Source organism: Lepisosteus oculatus, chromosome 9, assembly GCF_040954835.1.
Source record: "Lepisosteus oculatus isolate fLepOcu1 chromosome 9, fLepOcu1.hap2, whole genome shotgun sequence".
In the NCBI taxonomy this organism is placed as follows: Eukaryota; Metazoa; Chordata; class Actinopteri; order Semionotiformes; family Lepisosteidae; genus Lepisosteus; species Lepisosteus oculatus.
In genome coordinates this window covers 14,581,207-14,605,341 of record NC_090704.1, presented here as the reverse complement: position 1 = coordinate 14,605,341, position 24,135 = coordinate 14,581,207, and the positions used below count along the sequence as shown (strand labels likewise).

General features: G+C 37.6%; 1 protein-coding gene across 6 annotated transcripts in view; it reads left to right on the top strand.

Annotated features, from left to right (window-relative positions):
• lrp8 (low density lipoprotein receptor-related protein 8, apolipoprotein e receptor) overlaps nucleotides 1–24,135 on the top strand; it is a 126,301-nt gene that overhangs the window by 74,370 nt on the left and 27,796 nt on the right. For all 6 annotated transcript variants that reach the window (XM_069194194.1, XM_015355611.2, XM_015355613.2 and 3 more), the window contains 5 exons: nucleotides 16,671–17,045; nucleotides 18,995–19,117; nucleotides 20,702–20,824; nucleotides 22,699–22,818; nucleotides 22,960–23,085. In XM_069194194.1, coding sequence (XP_069050295.1) covers nucleotides 16,671–17,045; nucleotides 18,995–19,117; nucleotides 20,702–20,824; nucleotides 22,699–22,818; nucleotides 22,960–23,085 — 867 coding nt within the window. The remainder of the gene's footprint in view (nucleotides 1–16,670; nucleotides 17,046–18,994; nucleotides 19,118–20,701; nucleotides 20,825–22,698; nucleotides 22,819–22,959; nucleotides 23,086–24,135) is intronic.

Here is a 24,135-nt window from a genome sequence, read left to right as displayed (position 1 = left end):
TGCTCTGCTGCTTAACTGTTGGTGTGTGCACAGCTGTAGAACTTGTGGAGGTACTTTTATCATGCAGACAGATCACTGAAAAGCAGAGTCTTAAAGGTATTTCACAATTTGATAGACAATTAATAAAAACAGTATTGAAGTTTGCATAAAACTGACCTATAAAACCATTGATTGTTCCAAGCCTTTAAGAAGGTCCTATAAATCATAGATTTCACTATTGCCTCTTAATGTTTAGATCAGTGATATTCAGATTGGAGTGGTTCAGAAGGCACATGAGTGATCAGCACTAGCTGAAGAACTGTGTGAACAGTCGTAAACAACTACAGTATAAAATAAACATTAATTTACTATGGTACTAAACATATTTATGCAGCGTGGACTTGGAAATATGTTTTTCTAGCAGTCGAATGACTAACCAATTATTCTTCAAACTTCAATTAAAGCAGTAAAAAGTGAACGTGAAGCATGTGAACACTTGAAATCTGTATTGTGAATCGAATTATGCCAACACAAGTGTTCTAATCTGCATGCCTATCAGTTTAATATCTGGCTGACTACAGTCTGTGTTTTTAAGAACTCTGAATAGGCTATTTGAAATCAGGTCTCATCATATCATCTTCTCTGTTCAAGGATTAGTTTCTTGTGCCTGTCATAGCAACTCTGGGATTGGGAGTTCATCTGGTTGTTCTTTTCTTGTCAGATTCTAGAGTAGCATTGAATTGTTCTGGTATTTTCATCTTCCTCGCTGCACAGGTGATCTGGCAAAGAAGCATTGTGAATCTGACATGAGAAGCATTGGTGAAATGTGTTTTCCAAATTCTTCCATTAGTGACATGATAGCTCAGCATCTGACAGCAGTTGGTACTGTAAGTGCTCCTTTCGCAAAACAAAGCCAAACTACCTTTTCAATGAAATTAGCAGGTGTAGGAAGACCCGATCGTGACTGGGGAGGTGGTAGACGTGAGAGGATACAGACTGTCAATTTTAAAAAGGCTTGCAGCTACAAGAGGTTTATATAGTAAAGCAGTGAGATTGTATTATTTCCATATTCTAAATTGAATGAGATAACCCGGAGCAGAAAAGACTAAGAATGTAAGAGTCTTAATACATAGCTCAAAATAGGGTATTTTGGAAAAGTGGTGCTTAGAGACTTTCAATCCTCTTTTTAAAACTATGCACAAGAAAAGTACTGAGGTTATGACAGTTAATACCTTTACTCAACCTGGATATATTGAGCTGTAGTCACTATATGTCAAATATTTATGTGACACTTTTCAACTTCTTGCTGTAAGCACTGTGATGGCTTTTGCAGTTTATCTTGTGATTTCTGCTGGTTTGCATGAAATTGAGTAACAGCCTTGCATCAGTGCACCAGCCAGCCCTGTAACAGGAATTGTTATTCCAGCGGGGAGCTGTCAGTTGGGGGTGTGGAGCCTGGTATCTTTCCCTATGTACAGTATGCCAGGAGCCTTTTCTCCTAATGTTTCTTCATGTCACCACCTTGGAAGTAATATATCTTTTTGATACCTGTCCCTGTTTTACTTGGAGCACACTAAACTGGACTGCTAGGAATATTCATTTCTCCTAATGCCACTTTAATTATAAATGTCTAATCCTCCTTTAATGCTGTTAAACACAGCTGACTTATGGGTTTTATTTCATATTCTCTGTGTTACCAGGAGCTTTGGGTATCTGGGTTTCTCTAAATAGTTAACAGACAATTTAGGTGTTTTGCTCCTACAGTGACACACTTATCCACATCTGATCTAATCTCCATTTCTCCATTATTGTTTACCCAAAGCGGAGCACTAATCAATGAAATACATTATGCATAGGATCAATTGTTTCGAGCTGTGAATTATTGTGTGGACTCAGATTATGCCATCACAGTGGTATCAAACCCTTCTAAAAATGTTATTGGTTGAAATTGAACTTTATAAGTGCAAAAAAAAGAGCAATCAGAAATTGTCTTTAAAAGCAATTGTACAGGTTCTAATTCATGCCACCCTAGTAGAGAACTGAGACTAAGAAAAAGAGATCAGCCAATCTTGTTTTGTTGTTTCACTGTGTTTGTAATCCTCTACTGTCTTAGGAAGTGTTACACTACAGGTTATAATTGTTGCTTTGTTGCTTTCTTGTTGTTTCATATTGATCCTGTAAACAGTTTTAGATAATCTTATTTTATTTTTATTCCTAGGGGCAGGGCCTTGAGGTTATAAAGCATTATCAATATTATTGAATTGAATGGGTAGATGAGACTTGGTAATATCACAGTAATATTTTACAGAATTCTTGATGAAAATTGATTTTCTGCCTCACTTTTCTGTGTAGTCTTACCTTCTCAGGTCTCATTAGCTTCAAAGAAGGCTTTCTTTAATTTATATTTAAAAACACATGGGGATTGCTGTTTTTATTCTTGTCTTTTAATGAACTCACTGGGCTATAACTGTTTGAAACCATAACAGGGACAATGCTGCTGTAGTTATTTTTCAAAAACGGTCCCTGGTTAATTCAGACTTAGTTTCACTCATAACAAGTAAAGAAATTTTCTTGAATATATTGCTTATTCTTCCGTTGCAGAGGAAATGCACCTTTTTCTCCTAAACCTGAGATCTTCACACAGAATCATTCACATTATGATAAGAAGTAGATTCCCACCAGTTTAGTTCATACATTTTCTGCGAAGAAAGAAAAGATTTAGTCATATCTTTTAACCCACCCTTGTCAAGCCCTGACTGAATATTTCCAAGGTTTGGTTTTTTAACATTTTAAAACTATAAGAACTGTTACAAAACAGCCGAGGCAATTTGCTCTTAGATTTGGTAGTTACCATTTGGTTGATAATTGATCCAAGGATCTCATCCAGCTGCTTCTTGAAAGCAGCCAGGTCCTTGGGTTAAAAAACATGACAAGGTGGCTTGTTCTGTGCTCCCACTTGCCTTTGAATAAAGAAATGCCTCCTCTCTTGGTTTTAAGTGAACTTCTGTGTAATCTGCTGGGCTGACTTGATCGATGCCTTGGAGGATTTTGAATACTTGTATCCGGACCCCTTGTAGTCAGTGTTCGAGACTAAAATGGTTCAGTTCTTTCATCCTGTAGGTAAGACATTCCCTTAAGATCCTGAATGTGGTTGCTCTTCTCTTGACTGATTCCAGAGCAGCAATATCATTTCTATAACATTGTGAGCGAAGTCGTACACACAATTCCAAATGAGGCCTTATTACCGCATTATAAAATTTTAACATAACCTTCCTTAAATTCTTCACATATTAAGTATACGTATATCCATTTTTTTGTTTTGTCTCCTTGTATTGTGATGAAAACATAAAAGATTCTGTACAGTACGTTCTGTGCTGAACAACGAAGAAATAAAAACATAAAGGTATAGAAATCAGCACGGCTGGGCTGTTTGTGTGGTAAAAGGAAGTGTCAATTTTAATATTCTTTGGATGAGAAAAAAAGCTTTCTCTGTGCTTTGTTTTTTTTAGTGAAAATAAATACCCAAAATATGACAATAGCCCAAAATTTTGGTGTGAAAAATAGACGACGCCAACAAAGAAGTCTGGTAGGTTGCATTGATGAATAATGAATAATGTATGTCCTGATGTTAATTTAAATCTGACAAAAGAGAGGCTGTACCTTCCTCAGCTCCACCAGCTTTGCCATGGAAATCCCTTCCCCTTGAATCTGGATACTGTCATCCTCCCCCCAGGCAGCTCCCTTCCTCTTGCATGTGGTTTTTAAAATTAATCAGTTTTGCTTATTGACTTTAACCATTTGTTAAGTTATGCAAAAATCGGCAGACTAGTTCTTTATTACCATTACAAAATGCTACGAAAATAGTTTACCACCTCTTAATCTGCAATAATATGCAGTCGTGTACATTTAAGCTTGAAGGCCATGTTTTACCAGGGGGTGGGGAAAAATGGTGCTGTAAGATGTGCGCTGATCAGAAACTGGTTGAAAAGTCTCCTCCTGAATGAATGTTTCTTGTTCTCGTCCTGCTTCTTAGGTTTATTGTGATGAGAGTTAAAACTCCAAAGGATGCAGAGGGGAGTGATGATCCCAAGGAAGGAAATCTGGAGATTAATTAAATGTAATTAGAAGAATTAAAAAAGAGGGATTGCAGGCTGCAGTCTCTTATACCTTCCTCGGTTATTGTTAAATTGCTCCAGTAAATGCCTTGCTGTGTAACTGGGATCTCCCTAGATCATTTCCTGAAATGAGATGTACGCTTTAAAGCATGTATGTTTTAAATCTTTCAATATGAACGATACAGATACAGTACATTAATATGCTGTTACATTACTATAGTAATCACATAATTTTGAAAAGCACTAAATAACAATTAAAAGCGATGCTTTTGGCAAAAGCCTTTCATTTTGCATAGGTGTTCTGACATATAGTGGCTATGTTGTCTTAATCAGGTGAGTTTCTCTGCTGTCTTTTCAACATTCTCACCACAGCTGAAGGATGTCAGTAGTGGATGACAAACAGTGTAAAGCAACTAAATGGATCTGTCTCTCCGAGGCATTGATTCTCAGCCTTTTCCATTCCGCAGCCCACTTAAATAAGTATGAAAATTATGTGGCTCACTGACCCCTCACCCTACCACATACAGTACATGTCACACTCCCAAACATAAGTTTTAATATTAGAAATCCGATCTTATTTCAGAGATTAATCCGAGTTCGATATTTTGAAAAATGGGCTATCGGTCAACTGTTCTCTTTTTGGTTTTTATGTCTGGAAATTGAGCAACTTAATTTGCAATTCCCACATGAGCAGTCTTCCAGCGTGACCTGTGTCTCATGTATATACATATACAGTATGAATGTGCAACACAACATTTCGGTTAATCGACAAAACTCATACATATATAAATATTTAATATATTTATTTTTCATTTTTCTCATATGTGACTTGCACACAATTCTAGTGCACAGCTTTTAATGTCTGAAGGCACAGTGGTTGAGATACTCTGCTCTGAGGCAAAGCCTTAGTGTTCTATTTTATTTATTTACTCATGGTTCTATGAAGCAGGAAGAAATCACCCTTTAAAGACAGCAGAAAATTGTGGGGGACTAATTGCCATTATGTTTTCTGGAGTTATTTATTCCTAATGAAGAACTTACATTATGGCTTTTTCCTATAATGAAGTTGTAACTCTCCTATCCTTGGGAATCACACAAAGTACTAATGCGGTACTTTACAGGTACTTAAAATGGTTTTTAAAGTAATTCCCTCAAATTTGTATAACATTTGAAAAACATACAGTAATGCACATTTAGTAATGCTCAATGAGTTTGTTCAAAACAGAAGTACAACCTATGTATTTAAATTATTTTTGTCATATATATCAAAGCGGTTTTACTCTCTGTAAATGCTTTTTCTTAATAAACAGGAACATAAGAAGACATGGATGTTACAACTCCACTCTCAGAAATTTAAAGAAATGAAAGCTACACGGTTTGCGTTTACAGATTTTGTTCCCTTTTATTGAAAATATAGACAGAATTTAGAAAGCAGAATTACTTTTTTTTACAGAGATGAAAACCTTTACTCTTCAAAAGAACTTCAGTGTAATTGTGACAACGTTTTTGTTGTTTTTTTACGGTGGACTGCAGCTGTGTTGGTGAAGTGTGATTTCCCCTAATGGCAGTGCAAGAAAAACGTGCCGGTGCCTTTTAGACTGCTTTAATGCCATGACTTAAGATGCTTAGGGAATGAAAAGAATGCTTGTGTGTCACATTTGGGTAATTTGGAATGGGATATTTTAAATTTGCTTAGAATAATGAAAGTAATTGACCTTATTTTGCCTGGTTATACTGTGAATGGAAAGCTAGCCTCTATCTATAAATCATTTTCTGAATTTTACTGGGATGGCTGACCTGTTAAGATTTGTGTTTGCAACAGAAGATGTTTTTTTAGCCAGCTAAGCAGCTATTCGTCTGCTAAGTGTGGAGTCAGTGACACTGAGAATCATTACAGTATATGTGATGAATTCCATTGTTTCACTTTATAGCTCTTTACTGCTTGAGATGGCCTCCAGACAAAAGATGAGCAGCGTTTCTGTTTCCTTAGTCAGGTGGATGCTGACAGTCTTATCCTTTTAGAGTTTGTCCATAGGGATTAGGGTTAATGCCTGCCTCCGTGCAGTAACTCTGTAACAGTAGGATAAGGTCCTCAGATCAATTAGCTACTAGACACCACATGAGCTTGATTGGTCAAATAGTCTCTCCACTCCAACGTTTCTTATGGTATTATGTTTAGATTTTTATGCTCTCTCTAGAGAGGAAGACTTGTTGACACTCATTAGGTTCAATGCTGCCAGGCACCTTGTCTGCAGTCTGACTTTTTGTTAGATTTAATGATGGAGTTAGTTTCTTCTTCACAGAATGTGGCCTATTTGTACAACAGATGTACAGTAATCTCTCTTGAGTATATATTTTTTTGCATTTTCATGTGAAAATACCTATGCCGGGTTAATTAGATATTAGTGAACTCTGTTCTTTTCGGTGTTCTTTTACTTGGCCAAGAGCTTGTTTACAGATGTGCTTAGCCCTCTCCTACCAGCACTAAATTTATCTTTAAATTAAACACACATGTCGCCTTGATAGCTGCCAGCCAGACCCATGGGGAATGCAAAGCCAGATCTTTTTAGAGCTGTGCACAGAAGAGAATAAGTTACCCAGAAATAATACATTCCTTGGGAAGGCATCAAGTTTAATCCATAGCGTAATATAGACCCAGTGTGTCTGTTCATTTGCTACAAGATCTCAAAGGAAAAAGTAATTAAGACCAAGGTGAAAGTAACTTTTTTTTACTAACAAAGCATCATTATTAATTGGTAACCACAAAATAACACTATAGTCCTGTAGATGCTTTATATGTGTAACAACTACTTCCATGTCTTAAAATAAAGAAAAAACATAGAATAGTAGCCATATGACGTAGGACATTACTTGGGAAAAATGTAGTAGAACATAGTTTTAAGTATTACTTACCTGTTTCTTAAGGTACTTTTGTTTGTTTGTTATTACCCTATTTACTAGTTATAACAAACTATTATACTACAATTCTCTTACACAACAGCTCTGAGACTCTGTGAGAATGATTTGCTACTTTAGGTTAATTGTATTACTTTTTGAAGAAAACTATTTAAATGTCCCTCTCATAAGTCACTTTTTATTTTTAAAAAATGAATAGCTGATCCATAATGGTGTATCTTATGGAGATGGGGATTGACCTTTTCTAGTCATGGTAACTATAATTTACTAAAGGGTAAAATCAAAAATGGCAGCAGATGAACAGGGAAGTGGCGATTCCTAAAGAGATAAACGCAGCACCTTACAGCTTATTCAGGAAAAATGGCTTTTAAATAACAGTTTTTCCAATTCTGTAATAATAAGGAGAGCTTTTGTTTGGTGTGAGCCTTGTTCTCTTGATATTTAATAATGGAAACATAAAGTAAGTGAAGGCACAAAGCCTTGAAAAAGTTCTGCAAACATAGCTTATATTCACAAAGGAGGATTGCTATTGTGATTTGAATGTGGAGTGCTGAAGCTGTCAGCATGCTATTCAGCATAACACCCAGAGAAACTCGAATAGGAAGTAGCAAATCCTGATAAACTATCAATAGGTGGTCATGATCGATCAGCCCGACTGTTAAGGCTGAAAAAAATAAACAGGACACATTAACTATTGTGGTCAAAATCTTTTTACAGAACCATGTAACAATGGCTTCAGCCGGTGTTATTTCTTGTCTTTCGCATACCACTACAGGCTTGAAATCTGTTGCCTCTGCCTATAAAAAGTCTAACTGTGACAGTGAGCATTTGTAGTTAATGCAATATTAAACAGAATCCCCTTGAATGTTTGGCCGTCAGGGAGGATGAGTGATTCCAGGTTAAAACTGATGGATCTCCAATCTGCTATGTGCTAGGCAGTTCATGACATGAATTTGCTGGACATTTCTTTTCATCTAACAAATGCTGGTGTTCCTCACAAAAGCCATACACATGGTATCTTTGATAGTTCTTTTAAAAAAGATTTAAAAAGCATTGGTTGGGGAGTTTCAAGGGCACTGTAAAAGATACGGTATACAAATTAATGTGAATTATTAAGGAGTGGTAATATTGAATATATGATTTATAATAATTAGTATGAATAATAGTGTTGTAATTCTATGAATTCCAGTGGTTGTGTCTGGCATGGTGGTGAGCTTGTTCTTCAGTTTGCTTGTTCTCCAGTAGTCATGTTTGATTTTCACCAGGTGCTCTGGGTCCCTCCCTGCTCCTTGACGTGTGCAGCTGACAATGATTGGCTATTCTAAATTGGACTTTTGGGAGTGGGGAAGGGTTACTAGCCAGCAGCCATATCACTCTGCAACTCACAACTGGCAACCCACTGAAGCTAAGCAGGTGTGAGCCTGGTCAGTACCTGGATGGGAGACCTCCTGGGAAAAAGTAAGGTTGCTGCTGGAAGAGGTGTTAGTGGGGCCAGCAGGGGGCACTCACCCTGTGGTCCATGTGGGTACTAATGCCCTAGTATAGTGACGGGGACACTATACTGTAAACAGGCGCCGTCCTTCAGATGAGACGTAAAACCGAGGTCCTGACTCTCTGTGGTCATTAAAAAAATCCCAGGGCAAAGAGTAGGGGTGTTACCCTGGTGTCCTGGCCAAAATTCCCATTTGCCCTTACCAATCATGGCCTCCTAATAATCCCCATCTATGAATTGGCTTCATTACTCTGTTCTCCTCCCCACTGATAGCTGGTGTGTGGTGAGCGTTCTGGCGCACTATGGCTGCCGTCGCATCATCCAGGTGGATGCTGCACATTGGTGGTGGTGGAGGGGAGTCCCCATTACCTGTCCAGAAAAGCGCTATATAAGTGTAAGTAATTATTATTATTATTATTATTATTAGTAAGAGTAACCATCAACTAAATAAAGAAGGTGGCTGGGCTGGGAAAGCCTCCGGTTCGTTAATATTGATTAGAATGTGCCACAAGGTCTTGAGATTAGAGTGCTAGAACAGACTCGCGTCGGGAGCTCATGTCTCATATTTATATGTCTTAATCACAGCTACCTAACATCAATTGCTGATTGGATTCCAGTCAAGTTCTTCTGACCTTGAGTAAAAAAATCATTGTAGAATTTTAAGTTGTATCATCTCAGCCTAATGAGATTTTGGTAAAGTAAATGTGCATTTATAAACCACAGCATGACAGTGGAAGCAGAGATAAGGTGTTTGTGAACACAGCTGCAGCAACTTGGCACTTAAAGGTTTTTCTATTGAAGCAGTCATAAAGTATAACCCTAGGGGAGAGCCAGGAACTCCTGAGCTCCTAAATGTGCAGCTTTGTTTTATATGTTGTCTGGCTTACGCCATGATATTTAAGCGAAAAAACGTTCATGTTCCATTATGGCAGAATGTTATAAGTTTGCAGTGTCTTATACTTTTCAAGTTCAAATTCAAGCTTAAGTTTATTGTCATTATACTCATACACAGGTATATGGTATAACGAAATGCTATTTAGCTAGCTCTCAGATGGTAAGCAGTACAAAAGAAACAAAAATACAATTGTGTAAGAAAAAGAAGACAGAGACAACAGGCAATGTGCAAAACAACAACAGGTAACAGGTGATGTACAAGGAACAGATAGGATCTAAAATATTTAGAATATACTGTATAGAAAGCAAATTGTTACTTGGAAGCTGTGAGTCATGGTATTAATCTGACATTATTTAGAATGTTCAAAGTCTTTAAATATGAATTGTCAGAGAAAAGTTACTTTTATTTGATTATTTGACAATTTGGATGTAATATATTAATGATTAAAGGTATAATTAATACATTTAATTTTAAGTGTATATCTGTATCGTGGGCTGATAATACAAGATTTTTTTGTTTCCAACAATGCCTGCTTTTGATCAACTAATAAAAATGCAGTCTGTGGCACGGTACGATATTTAATAGGTACTGAAGATCAAAAGAAACATTAGCCCTTGCTTGTATTTTTCAGAAAAATAAAGTACACAGACTTTGGATATTGATTTGGTCAGACCGAGATAATTTGAGTAATTGATCATGCATAACTGATGTGATACTGTTGAATGAATTTGGATTGTTGTTATTGAGCACTAAATCATCTCAGTGTGGTTTAACCTGTTGAATGTGTAGTTGGGAGAAAATTGACAAAGAAGAACACAGAACCAGTTTGTCCTGCTGTTTATTAAGAGACTAATGTCTTTGTACTATCAGTATTGTTGGAGGTGCATTTGCTTGTAATATAGCCAAGTACTGTATTGAGGAATCAATGTTTTGTGCAGATCACCCTGTTAAATGTCAGTGAGAGTATTGCAGACAGGCACATGATACACTACAACAAAACAAATATTGGAGAAGACCAAATGTGACAGTCTAAGCAAGTATCGGTTGCTATATAACTCCACTGACAGTGACTGATGGCCCTCTGACTGCATGGCACCACTTGAAGCATTTGTGGGATGAACTGGGATGAGATGAGACATCTAGGACTCAGGCACCAGAGCTCAGGACTCAGGACTCAGGACTCAGGGACCAGAGCTCTCTCTCAGCTTGCACATCCCTGTGCAAGCTGAGAGAGAGAGGAATGGGTAAATTCAGCAAAGGAATGGCACAGAATCTAGCAAGACAATATCAAGAATCTGATGCAAAGCATACTGTACATGGTTGAAGTACAGCTTGTAGTGCTTCAACTGGTAGCCACACATTTAACTAGCTTGAGACATTCACCGTAACTCCCTGTTGATGAAAACTGTTGATAACAAATATTTACCAGCATACAGTAGTTTACCTATGTCATATCTGTTTAGTGCAAAGACTAAAAATGTCTTTGTCCTCATAAATTGGTTTGTGGTTTTTTATTGCATTTATAAGTAGTATGTTTATTTTGATAATAAGCATGTCTCCTTGTAACTCATATGACGACACATATGATGGGTCTTGAAAGTTACTGTATAAACATTGTAGATGTAATTGGGAATAACAAAACCTTCCTTAATTTTGTCACTATATATAAAATATACAGAATTTCAGGTTTGAATTAAATATGTTTGGAGGGTAAAAGATTCATTGAGAACCATTATAATAGACTTTTACACTTACTGTTCTTTTTCTATGGCTACAGTAAGTCTACTAATTTATACTGGATCTACATGGAAGAAATTCCTGATTATGCTGGAACACCACGTGGTGTGCGCTGCATATTATATTCAAGTCGCATTGTACCGCTGGAAATTGTTTTGTGGCTATTGAATACGGTTTGTATACAAGCAGCCGTTGGATCCCTATAGATGGTGTTTGATTAGTTAATTAAAAAACCCCTTTGGTACCCCTCACTGAACTACACATGCCAGTAGGCAAAGGGATATTTCTTTGAAATCTTAAGCCTTTAGGCCTCTGTAGAGAAGCAATACAGAAAGCCTCATAGTACGTAATTCTTTTGTTCGAAATATGCCACTGGCTTTAAGTAGTTTTTGATTGTATTTCGCAAAAGCGTTTTCCCAACCTGTGGGATATTTTTGAAGTGTCTATTTCTAAAAAATGAATTTAACTGAACTTAAATTTTCTTTGTTGCCTGCCTTTAAATACCCTCCGGCTTGTTTTTAAATTCACAGACCTGTTTGTTAAAATCCGTTTAGCCTCTAAGGCAGGTCTGTCTCCATGACAGCTGTGTCTTGCTGTATCCACAGTTTCATTTCTAAGTGGGCAGGAGCTGCATGCACTCTGACATACCATTGAAGGGCCTTATGTTTAAAATGTGTCCCCTTCCCAAATGCTGCACCATCTATACTCTAAGAAAGTTCCCTTTCTAGCAGATATTGAAAATGGGAAATACTGATGACAGTCCTCAGATTAAAAAAGACAAAATTTTTCCATATTCTGCCATTTTGGGCTTGGGCTTTTTGGAAATATTTCCATATGATTTATAGGAATTTAATACAAATAAATAAATTTATATGCATTTAATAATAAACTCATAGATTTAGGCAGCACCAAGATTATAAACTCCAGTGGTTATTTTGCTCTAGTGTCAATGAGCTATTATAGGCAATAATGAAAAAAGTAATAATGGACTTGGTTCTTAATTCAATCGGACAGTTCCAATCAGACACCATCAGGCACTGTAAACTGATATTTGTTGAATGACCAGACTAATTTGCGGCCTTGCTTGAGCTGTTATTCATTTCAGATGGCGTGCATATTAATATGGTGAAATGTTGGAGTGTGGTGTTTAGAAGCAGACATTGCAGAACGCGGTTTTCCAAGTTAAAGCGTTAGTAAAGGGATTAATGAGCTTTGTCCTGATTGGACATGTGCAAGATGCTCAGCTCAGGCTTGACTGACTTTTGGCAAATAGAGAGCTGCTTGGCTTGTTTGGATTGTGGTTCATAGGTGGTGCAGTGAAGTGGGAGAAAGCTTGTCAATGCCTCTGTTGTGATGCATATGGCTAAAGGCAAGTGGGAGGAGAATGTTTAGTTGAATAGCTTGGAGAGCTGTGATCTTTAATCTCAGGATCATAGGGCCATTTCCTCTTCAACTCCAAAGAAACTATTATTCCCGCACACATGATGGTGGATGTATGTATAATGTATAGTCTGGTGGTGGCCATTTGTTTCAGCTGCCTTGTTGCCCCCACACTTCTATAATATCTATTGGAGCTGCCCAATGATCTGGGCTCATGTAGAGTCTTAACCATCCCACAAGACACTGCTGCAACAGCAAAGGTAGGAGCTGTGATTTAACCACCAAGTCAAGAAGAAAAAAGGACAGTATATTCTAACACACTGAATGTAATCAATCCATCCCAAGCTGACTTTTCCTATTTATGTTTGCATGTCTGCTGGCATAGAAGCTTGATGTTATTACACAGCGGAGGATTCCTAATTAAGTTACTACTTCAGCTGCTTTTGTGTTACAGAATGTGGAAGCAGGCTGCAGCCGAACAGGGTTTAAATGTACAACCTTTTGCTCCATAAAATATTCTCTGCCATTTGCTATCCATGAACTCATACATCATAGTTTCTTTTGGCTAGTAAAGAATCATGCATCCTAGGGGGAATCTTTTCAGTGCTCATTGGTTTAATTACATTAATTTAAATACAGCCTTGTAGCCAAAGAATGACATATGCTACATTAACTTCCGATCCAATTGTGTGGTATCTTAAAGGTAGCAACTAAACTGTTTCCTTTTTTTCTGAAAACCTTTATCTAAATCTAACTTTATGGAAACAAATGTCAGGAAAAATTAAATTTTGTGAAGTTTATAAAATTGCAAACCTCTGTATAGCTAAGCATGCTGTAGTTGCAGAGTACAAAGATTTTTGAGATGAGACATACTGTACATGAGCCGTCTCCCAAACATTTCAGTAAAGGGGACAGTGGTAATTAATAGGAGAAATCCTATCATCTTATTTGCTGGGCCATTTGTGCTTTTGATTTTGGAATAAACCGTCTCTAACTAAAGAAACCTAGAGCTGAAGGAGTTCACAGCATGTTAAAATAAAGAGGAAGAAAGCAAGTACATTTTTAAAATCTCTTAAGAATTCAATAAACACAGTTGTTTTGCTGTTCATAGATGAGGCACAGTAGCTCTAAGCAGCCTTATCCTGTAATTATCCCGTAATTACTTTCTCTGTCTTTCTATTCTATCCAGTCCAGGGTCATGGTGGAGCCTTAGGCAATCCCAGGATGCAGCAGGTGCAACCCGTTGTCTGTTACCAATCCTGAGGTGATCAAAGGTCTCATTTCTGAATTGATAGGTTCAGTGATTGATCAGTTCCTATCAGTGGGATAGTAGTCTTTTGGGGATTGCCCTTCTAGAGACATCTTAGTTTAAACCACCTCCTTCGATCTTTAAACCAAGTTATTTAAAATACCTAGGAATATTAAGAACAGGTTTTTTTTTATTTGTGTTTCATTAATATTCAAATAGGCCAATTTGTCCGTACCATAGTGTGTCATTTTGTTTTAGAAAAATGGTTTGTTTTATAGCAGGTATGATAATTATACGTATTTTGGTCCCTGTGCATTGATCTGGCTGTCCCAAGAGGTGTTGTGTTTTTAACTGATAAGTAAGAAAAACGATTAATCTAGCCTTGGAATGGCAGAAACTTTCTATTTCAGACTGACTTAGGGGATTGGTCATATTTTTTTTTGTCAATTCAGGAGAAGCTGAGGTGATATTTCTGTATATCAATATCCTGATAGCATCCGGGCTGTGAAGCAGCCCCCTCATTGCATTGTGGATTCAAACTTGAATGTGTGCCAGACTGACCTTTTAGCTGCAGCTTGTTTGTTTGTTCTACAAAGTGCAGAATTTGTGCAGTGATGAGAGCAGAAATTAAGGTTTGTATTATTTCTTTATTCACTATAAACATGACCTGTAAGATCATGCTTTCCTCCCTTTTATACTTTTCCTCTTTTTATTTTTCCATTTTAGATTTTGCACACTGCAGAGTGCTGGGCTTCATTTTTTTACACTAGTTTTAGTTTGGTTTCGTCTTTGCATCTTTGGAACCAGAGGATAACAGTAGGCCTATCATTGTTATTTGAAACTAATTGACTTTATGATGTGTTTTGAAGTAAATGCTCATATCTGTGAAATGCTTCATTGCGGTCTTCTGCACATTGGTGATTGTTTTAACAACAACACACATTCTCAGCTTGTGCAATAAATATGATTAGTTTAAAATACATTAACGCCTGGGTGGCACAGTTGGAATCAATCTGAAATTGCCATGTCATTGGAGTGAATGTGGTACATTAAATAAGAAAGCTATACTGGTTAGATTAATATTTGGCTTTTGAGAAATCAGTCAATGTTTTGTATTGACAATTGATATGTTAAAAATGCCAAGGCAACACATTTCTAATATTGTGTACTATGCGCCTCAATATGTCAGTTTTCGTTTTTTATTCTCTTTTTCATAACAACAAAAGAAATTGTTAACAACAAAAGAAACAAAAGAAAAGAGAAAGATTGGGATGAAGATACATTTCAGTAATGCTCCTTGAGAAGAGCTGAAGCTAGTGTTCTGTTCTGTATAAGCAGCACATAAAGCTAAGGTAATAGATTAGACTTGTAAGAATTAATAGGTTCTCCAAAAAGATTTTTCCTTTTCATTTACTGAACTTAAGGTCAGATTAGACTGTTACTACATTTTTTTTTGAATCGTGAATTATCTTTGTTCACATCTGGTTTAAAAAGCCAACTGTTTTCATATCCTGGCTTGCGTGTATGAACTTCACAGCCACACACAGGAGAGAATGTGGAAGTTTAGACTGACTCCTCTGACCTGCCCAGTATCTATCACTGTCCCAGGTTCAATGCTGAGAGCCATTATCAACAACACTGTTTGCTTACAAGCACCCAGGACACCCCTGGGGTCTTTGTGTTGCTAAGAGCTGAGAGAGTTCTGGCTGTCACCCTAACCTCCCTGGGATTCAGTCATTTGTGCTGTGCCACCCTGGGAACCCTACTTACAGTCAGCTCATAACCATAGAGCTCATTCTGTGCTTGAGTAATCACCTTTACACAGTTGGGCCATTCAGGAAGATGAGCTGTTACTACAGTATATCAATCGCATTTCCACAGCGATGTACTTATCAGCGCAATGAAAAAAAATGTGTTTAAAAGAGATAGTTTTGCATTTAAACAAAAATGTTATTTGCGTTTAAACTAGATAATTTTATGTTTAAACAAGATAGTTTTGCATTTAAATGAGATAATTCTGTCTTTAAATTTGATTCTTACAATACATGATATACTGTAACAACAAGACTCTCTTCATAAATACAGTTTATCACTCTGTTGGCTACTGCTTGTGTAGCCTATTGGGGTTGTTTTCCATTTTGTTTGAAGAGATGTGATGCCTGTATCTCTTCTCATTTTCTATATTCCCTATATTTTGCTGTGTAATTCCAAATTCAAATGTATTTGATGTGAGCATATGTGAAAAACTTTTGATGTTTCTGTGCTTAAAGATTCAATGATTGGCCAACAGTAACATAACAGTAAATCAACAGTAAGTGTAACTGTCAAATACTGTGTAATATGTTTAAAGATTAGAGAAAAACACATGTGCAGTACATGTTTCTGCACTTTCACATGTGTTTGTAAAGCCGTGTCATTTCTGCTTTTCACAGAAATGGTGAAAAGGGCATGCGTTTAGCCCAGGAATGCTCACTGACAGGCTGTACTGCTTCATGTACAGTATACAAAAGACAGTACTCATGCTCCTTTAGATTAACTCTTTTGCACAGAGATGAGTGTGGCCATATTCTTCTGCTGTTAAAGACAGTTTTACCTTCCTTGGGACAAAATGATTGCATATATACTGCAAGATATAAATATATAAGGCTATATTGTTTATTAATTATCGTGTTGAAATGCCAAAAGTATCTTGATAAAATGTAATATTATCTTATTTTTTTCCAAAACTCTCAGTGGTGCTGATTAGCTTCCGTAGAAATGACTATCGTTGGAGTAGTTGGACAATATGGGCCCAACCGGAGAGTCGGGAATGGGTCACAATATTATTTCATGCTCCCACAGGAGGTTTTTGGGCCACTCAACTAGCTTTACCTAATTTTGCTTCCCACCATCCTGGTTTCTCCACAGATGCTAAGGCCTGTCCCCCCACCGAGTTCCGGTGCCGGAACCGCAAGTGCCTGGCCGCCATGTTTGTGTGCGACGGGGACGATGACTGTGGCGACGGCAGCGACGAGGAGAAGTGCTCGGCCCCCAGCTGCGGCCCCCTGGAGTTCCGCTGTAACTCCTCGGCCTGCATCCCCAAGCTGTGGAGCTGCGACGGGGACCCGGACTGCCCGGACAAATCGGACGAGTCCGTGGAGCTCTGCGGCCACAAGACGGAGCCGGAGAAGCCCAGCTGCAGCAGTGGGGAGTTCCTCTGCGCCAGCGGGGAGTGCATCCACCTCAACTGGAAGTGCGACGGAGACGCCGACTGCAAGGACAAATCTGACGAGGCCCACTGCCGTAAGAGCTCACCGTTTCGGGCAACGGCTTTGGAATTTGCCAGAACTCATAAGTTTTTAAACATTTAAGGGGTCTTTTGTTTTTATATGGAATTCAAGCTTTAGTTGGAAAACAAAGACAAAATTGGTGCCTCCCAATGAATGGCATTAGAAGCCTACCTTTCTTTTTTGAAGTTCAATTCAGATTCGCTAAGATGTTGAAAAGGCAAGGTTTTCATTGTAGTATGAACATATACTATTTATTAAGGCTTTGTGTTAAAAGAAATAGATGTTATTTTTCCTTGAAGGACAGTCTTTGGATATGCATTAAACTGCGAAACCAAAAAAAGGGGAAAGCCTGTTCCCTTGTGCTGACTTTCCGCTACCGGTTTAATGTGTTTCGACCTTAGAAACTATTACTGCCCTTCAATCTAAAACATCAATATTTATATACTGTATAGCTCTGAATGAACATAGATAAACTCTGCTGCTGTTAACAAGATCTATGAGTATAAATTGAGAGGTAAATGACAGTTTCTCTTCTCAGTGAAGAATCCCAAGTGTGTTTCCTGAGACGTGCTGCAGGTTAGTCCTTGGGTGGTGGAGTAACCCATACAAACAGATAGTCACAATGATCTTGCAGCAGCAGCATCCCAGAAAAGCACACAAGTGTTTAAGTGTTGCTAAGCAACCATTTGATGTCCTGGAACATTTAAGAGCTCTTCAATAAAAGGGTAGGTCGAGTTCAGCTAGAGCTTGGGCGAAAGAATTCTTCAGGCTAGCTCGGCCTGCAATGCGTGTGTTGTTTCCAGTGTTACTAATGGGAAGCAGATGATCTCTATCTGTAATTTGAAATGAAAAGTTGCAGCAAAAGTAGTGAGAATAATGATGTGCTTTTCCTCCCATGTGGGAAATAACAATAAGATTAAAATTTGATTCATCAGACGCTCGTGGTGGATTTTTCCTAATTTATAAAATATAATATTATATTTAATATATAACAACATTTCCAGGTGCTTCACTACCGCCGCTGTCAGAGAATCTGCAGATAATGCTGAATAAATCATCTGTTATGGCTTAAATATTACTTTTCCAGTATATTAAATTTAGTAGTGAGCTGCTCACACAGGTTAAGAGGCAATTATCTGAAGGGTTTTTTTATTACATCAAAAGAATGTAGTCTGGGGGTGGACAGATTATACTGTACATCGCTTTAGACAAACCAGTGTTGAAAATGGAATATTGAAAATCATGCGTCATTCAGATTTGGTTAGCAGATATCCTTAGTTCTTCATTTTTGTATTCCCGTGACATTTCTGAGCAATCCTGATATGCAGCATTAAATCTGTCAGGTGTAAGTCTCACACTGTGTGTGTGTGGGGGGGTTATTAAAAAAGCACCAGTCTTCACCAGGCCATTCTGTTTTCAGTTTTTCTGTCCAGGGATTTACTTATTTATTTTCACTGTGATGTTTGTTTTTCATTATAAACATAGGTCATTTTTTCTTGTTTCTATAAATGAAACCATTATCAAATAGATTTTCCCATTTATTTTTCCCGAACACAAATTGCATGAATTGTGAGATCCCCTCTCCTCAGCAGGCTATGTGTGAAGTAATAATTTCATCCTCATTCTAGGGTTCAGCTATCCATGCACAAAATGCACTTATTATCTTATGTGTCTAACGATAAAGATAAATGAATGGAATACACAAACAAATAAGCTACTTTAATTTCCGTTTTTTCCAATAGATATCTATGAAATCAAATTTCATTATTATTCATTTTTATTATTATTGATCTGGAGTGTTCCTTGTTTTTATTCTTTATTATCTATAAATTTACACTATGTGAGCAAATGCAAAAGATAACAGTTGATAAACTAATTACCTTTGCTTTAATGTTTTACTTAAGTTGGTACAGTATGTTTATGTGTTTGGATATATTGGGAATTTGTCCTTTAATGTTCCAGCCTTGGTGACGTGCAGGCCTGACCAGTTCCAGTGTGGAGATGGCTCCTGTATTCACGGCATGAAGCAGTGCAATAAGGTGCATGACTGCTCGGACTTCAGCGACGAAGCTGGCTGTGTAAATGGTGGGTGTCTTTCTAACAGACTTCTTTCCATGTCTAATGAGCAAGCCTTCTGGTGCAAGATCACATCTCAAGAGCAGCAATCTTGCTGAGCAGTTTGGGTCTTTTGGCAATGCCAATTGGAACTGATGATCCAAGTGAAATCCTCATCTTGATCCTCGCATCCGTACGAATTACTAGTTGCTTCAAGGAGGCATATTCTGTATCAGTAATATTTTTTATTTTATATTATGCCTTTCATTACCCACTATCTCAAAAGACTTTCCAATTATCCTGACTTGCAGGATATAACATGGGATGGAGGATCATTCCAGAACTTTGGGGCAGCAAAATACAAAAAGCTTTATCTCCCAGTGTTCAGAGCATAGTTTTACAATACACGAGAAGGTCAGAGTCCAATGATCACATGGGACATGTTTAGGGAATTAACAATTGCACAAGGATGGGCAGCTGTAAATCACTAGTAACCACTAGTAACCATGACATGAACTATTTTAGTTATATGCAATTAGGTTGAAATGGTTCTTAAAGTTAAGTTGTAGCTGAATAGCACCACCCCTTTCTAGAACGTTTGCAAAATGTGGCAATTTAGATATTGGGTGGTACCAAGTAAGTTGGAGGCTGAAGGTCTGGTTTTTCAACAGAGCCATAATCACTGCTAGTTTAATAACTAAGGCAGCAATTTCAGCTCAATGACTCATTCATGATGTGTGACAGTAGGACAGAGAATGTAACTGGCAGCAAGACAGTGGCAGTAGGATTCAAGGAACATGAGAGGTATTTATGATCAGTTTCTTTTTTCTGGTAATTGCAAATATCAGCTGAGGTGAGACAGTGGACACGCTACAAAGTTTTAAGGTACACTGAAACTAAAAGTACATAAAACTGTGCTCAGAATTGGAATAAAGAGATCTAGTATGACTTCAGATGTCTTCAGTTTTTGAGAGCAATAACTCAGAAAATCAGGTCCGCAGACTCATCAAGACTGGTGTTCCTAAATTTTAAAAGATAAATAATTGTGGAAATAGGAATCTAGGATTACTCCTTCCGTCTTCTGTTAAGCTTCCTGAAAATGCTGACCTAGGAATCATCGGTGCATTACTATGGGATTGTTCGTGTTGCCCTAAGGCAAAAAAAGTAACAGATAGGCTTACAGTAAATCTCTCCATTCGTTCAAATCCTTCCCTATTTTCATATTTATGCCCAAGACATTTGATAGAATAAGGTTAGCTGTTTAATAGGAAGCCGCACAGTGGGGCCTTGGTTAGCATTGCTGCCTTGTAGCTCTGGGACCCTGGGTTTGATTCAAGACCTTGGAATTTGTGGAATTTGTTCTCTCTGTGTTCACGTGGGTTTCCTCTGGGTGCTCCAATTTCATCCCACTGTCCAAAGCTAGTAGGTTAATTGGCTTCCGGGAAAATTGGTCCTAGGTGTAAGAGTGTGTCTGTTTGTCTCTTTGTGTCTGTACTGCAATGGACTGGTGTCCTGTCCAGGAAGAAAAGGGTAGATTAATGGATGGATGGCTTAGCTGTTTAACCAAAGGGAAAGATGTGGAAATGAGATCTACTGTCATCTCTTCCACTACAGCAACTAAATGTGAAGGACCCACGAAGTTCCAGTGTAAGAGTGGAGAATGCATTGACAGCACCAGAGTATGTGATTCTCAAAAGGACTGTAGGGACTGGTCTGATGAACCCATCAAAGAATGTGGTAAGTATTGTCTTTATAATTAGCATTAATATTAACAGCAAAGTCTTGAAGTACAGTCCCACCTTAAAAACAAAAGAAACGTTAAATGATCAAGAGAAGCTTTGTATGGTCCACCATGGCCACTACTTTCACTACACTAGGTTCTTCCTTATTTGTAATCACTGCTTTGTACTGTAATCCTAGCTTTTTAATGACAAAAATACAACTATATACAATGCTGGATAAAATATATATATTTTTTCATGTAAGTTCCATTTATTCCAATTGATTTGTTGCCATCTTTCATTAATGATTTGAGAAGAGTTGTCCTCATCTTGTGCCATATAAAGGATTTTATCGATGAGTGAGTTGCTGTTTTGTACACCAGACTGTCTCCTTGTGTTCTGCACACTGAGTAATTCCAGTGTGGAAATTAGATATATATATATAATTTATTCTAGAAGGGTCAGGTTGTGTTTTGAGCATCCCTTCCTCTGCCCTTTTCTTAATATCTACTCATTTCATTTCACACCTATTTAAACTTTAATATATAATACATAATTATGTACCAGTGTTGGTAATCATTAATTTCCCTTCAGTGTTCTGGATGTATTCTCTCCATTCAGAAAAATACCTGCCTTATTGTAGATGAACTCCTGCTGTGCTTTGTATTTTCTGGAAAATATGATGTGTCTTATTTTATGGTTATAGAGAGAAACATGCCTCAGAGCAGGGGGATTATGTTACAAAAGCAGATCTGCATTTCAGAAATAAAAAATATGTGATTTGGAATCCTTTGAAAACTGTGTCTATCTACTACAATAACCTCATGGGTCTTACTACAGCTTTGGCAGACAGTTCCTCATCAGTCTCTGTAGCAGCAAATTAGGCCCAATGCTGTTTTTTTTGTTTGTTTCATATATTGCTAAGGCATTTGTGCAACCTGTTAAATCTTAAAACTTTGGCTTGCTAGATCTAATGAAAAAAATCATGCAGCCAAGAAATATTAAAAGTAACATGATGACTTTGAACTTTCAGATTTTGTGCAAGCAATATTAGTGCTGCCACAAAGAGAACACGGATTTTAATTTAGCATCTTTCAGAAGGTGTTGCAGATGTGTAGAAGCCATATTAATATAGTTTCTTTGATGACAACAGGAAATGAAGTGCATTTATTTTTGTGTTCTGCTATAATTAAAAAATGTAAGAGGTTATTGCCTTTGTAACTGAAGTTAATGCAGGTCCAATAGTGAAACAAGAACCTGAGGAATCCAATTGCGAATAAATACATTTAAGACTGAGAACTGGAAGTACTTTCTTTGATCATTAAGGAGCTATCAACTATATATAGTAAGCACATCTAGGTCGAATGCCTTTCCGTAGATTGTAACTAGTCTCATGATCTAAAATAATACAATATCTAAATACTAACCAAGAAATAAAGAACAACACTGGTATAGAAATAATGTACATACTAGATGTAAATGTTAAGGTAGATCAAATGTCAAATCAATTAACACAAATTAAATGCTTCTTTTTTGTTTAAGGAGGTTGAACTTGGTGTGTGAAGGATTGATTTTGGGCTTGAATAATATATGAGAATCCCCATGTTCCATCACAAAATCCTAGTCATCAGCCCTGGTCTCTTAGAAACACTGTATTTAAGTGTCTTCCAAAACATAGAAAATAACATCTATACCTTGAAGGGACAGGCCTTTCATCTCTGGAACCACCTCTGGGGACACTGGGTTGCATAGAACTCATCACTTGCACATAATCTGTTAGCACTGCATTGTAGCCAGTATTCTTTCCTGTCTGTCCGTTGCTCTTGGTGCTTCTTGCAAGCATAAACAAGCTGATTGTAGTGACCTCTGACCTCCTCCTTCCCTGGCCAGGTTTAAATGAATGTGAATCTAACAATGGCGGCTGCTCCCATATATGCACAGACCTCCGGATTGGCTACATATGCGAATGCCCCACGGGATACAAGCTCCTGGACAAGAAGACGTGTGGAGGTAATTGTCATGCAGGCAGCACATGCCCTTTGCTGTTCAGAGTGTTCAAAACAAAGGCTGTAGCCCTGGTCACCCTGTCGTCTCCCCCTGCCAGCAGGATCATACTGCTGTTATTGATGTGTTTCAAATGTCCCTTTGCAGACATAGACGAATGTGAGAAGCCAGATGTATGCAGCCAAATCTGCATCAATTACAAAGGAGACTACAAGTGTGAATGCTACGAGGGCTACGAGATGGACCCAGTAACCAAGACGTGCAAGGCAGTGGGTGAGGCATCCCAAATGCCAGTACAGCTGCATGATAATACTGAGGCCCTTTCTCTTTCAGGCTAAAAATTAATTAACTTGCTTTGCACACAGCATTTACATAATGACTGGAGTTGAACAAATATTTGCCTTTTCACAGCAGGCATGCTTTGAAAGCAAAATGGGTTTTACAATTGAAAGGTTGGAGTTTGGGGTTGGTGAGCCCTTGTACTACACCCGTAGATATTAAGTCATGTTATGTGAACATGCATTAGGGCAAACGACTTCCATTTGCATTACATCTCTTTTCTGTTAAAGAGAAGACTGGTGCCAGCGCCTATGGAAGAAAACACTGTCGTAAGAACCTCTCAATTTAGGGATGAGACAGCTATGCAATTTGAATCATTATTCTCAGGTAAAATCATTATCTGGTTGTAGACTTAATTAGGAAGCTTAAACAAGATTTGGTTCCGCATCAGTCTAAACTGCATGTATACCACACTAATTGCTTACACTCTGTATATGCATATTTATTTCTTTTGTACTAATAAGTATCTGAAGTCAAATCTAAAGCATTTAATTTAAGCAGAAGTTATAATTAAACCTGCTTTTGGCATCGCAACTAAGGATCTGTTCGTTACAGGTATTTTATGGCTCAACTATTTTTTTTTAAATATGAATTTATAACAGGTCTTTAAAGAATGTAGTTTTATCAAGAAATGTCTGCTTGAGGCCCTTGGACCTCATACTTAATACATACCAAACAATCTAGATGGACCAAATGGAATTTTAATTCTGCAATCCAAAAATTATTATACAAAAGAAAACCCAGTCCAAATGGGAACATATTTTTATTGCTATCAACAATTTGAGAGGAGTTGATAAAACATGATGTACAGTACCTCACTATGTGACAGCTGAGCACATAAAGCATTAAGCAGTGTGGAGCAGTGGCTAGGGTTCTTGACTCACAGTTAAACCCCAGATGGGCACTGCTATTCTACTGTATCTATGAGCAAACTGGAATTGCTTAATTAAATTAAAGTACTTACCGTAGCAGTATACACTAAAT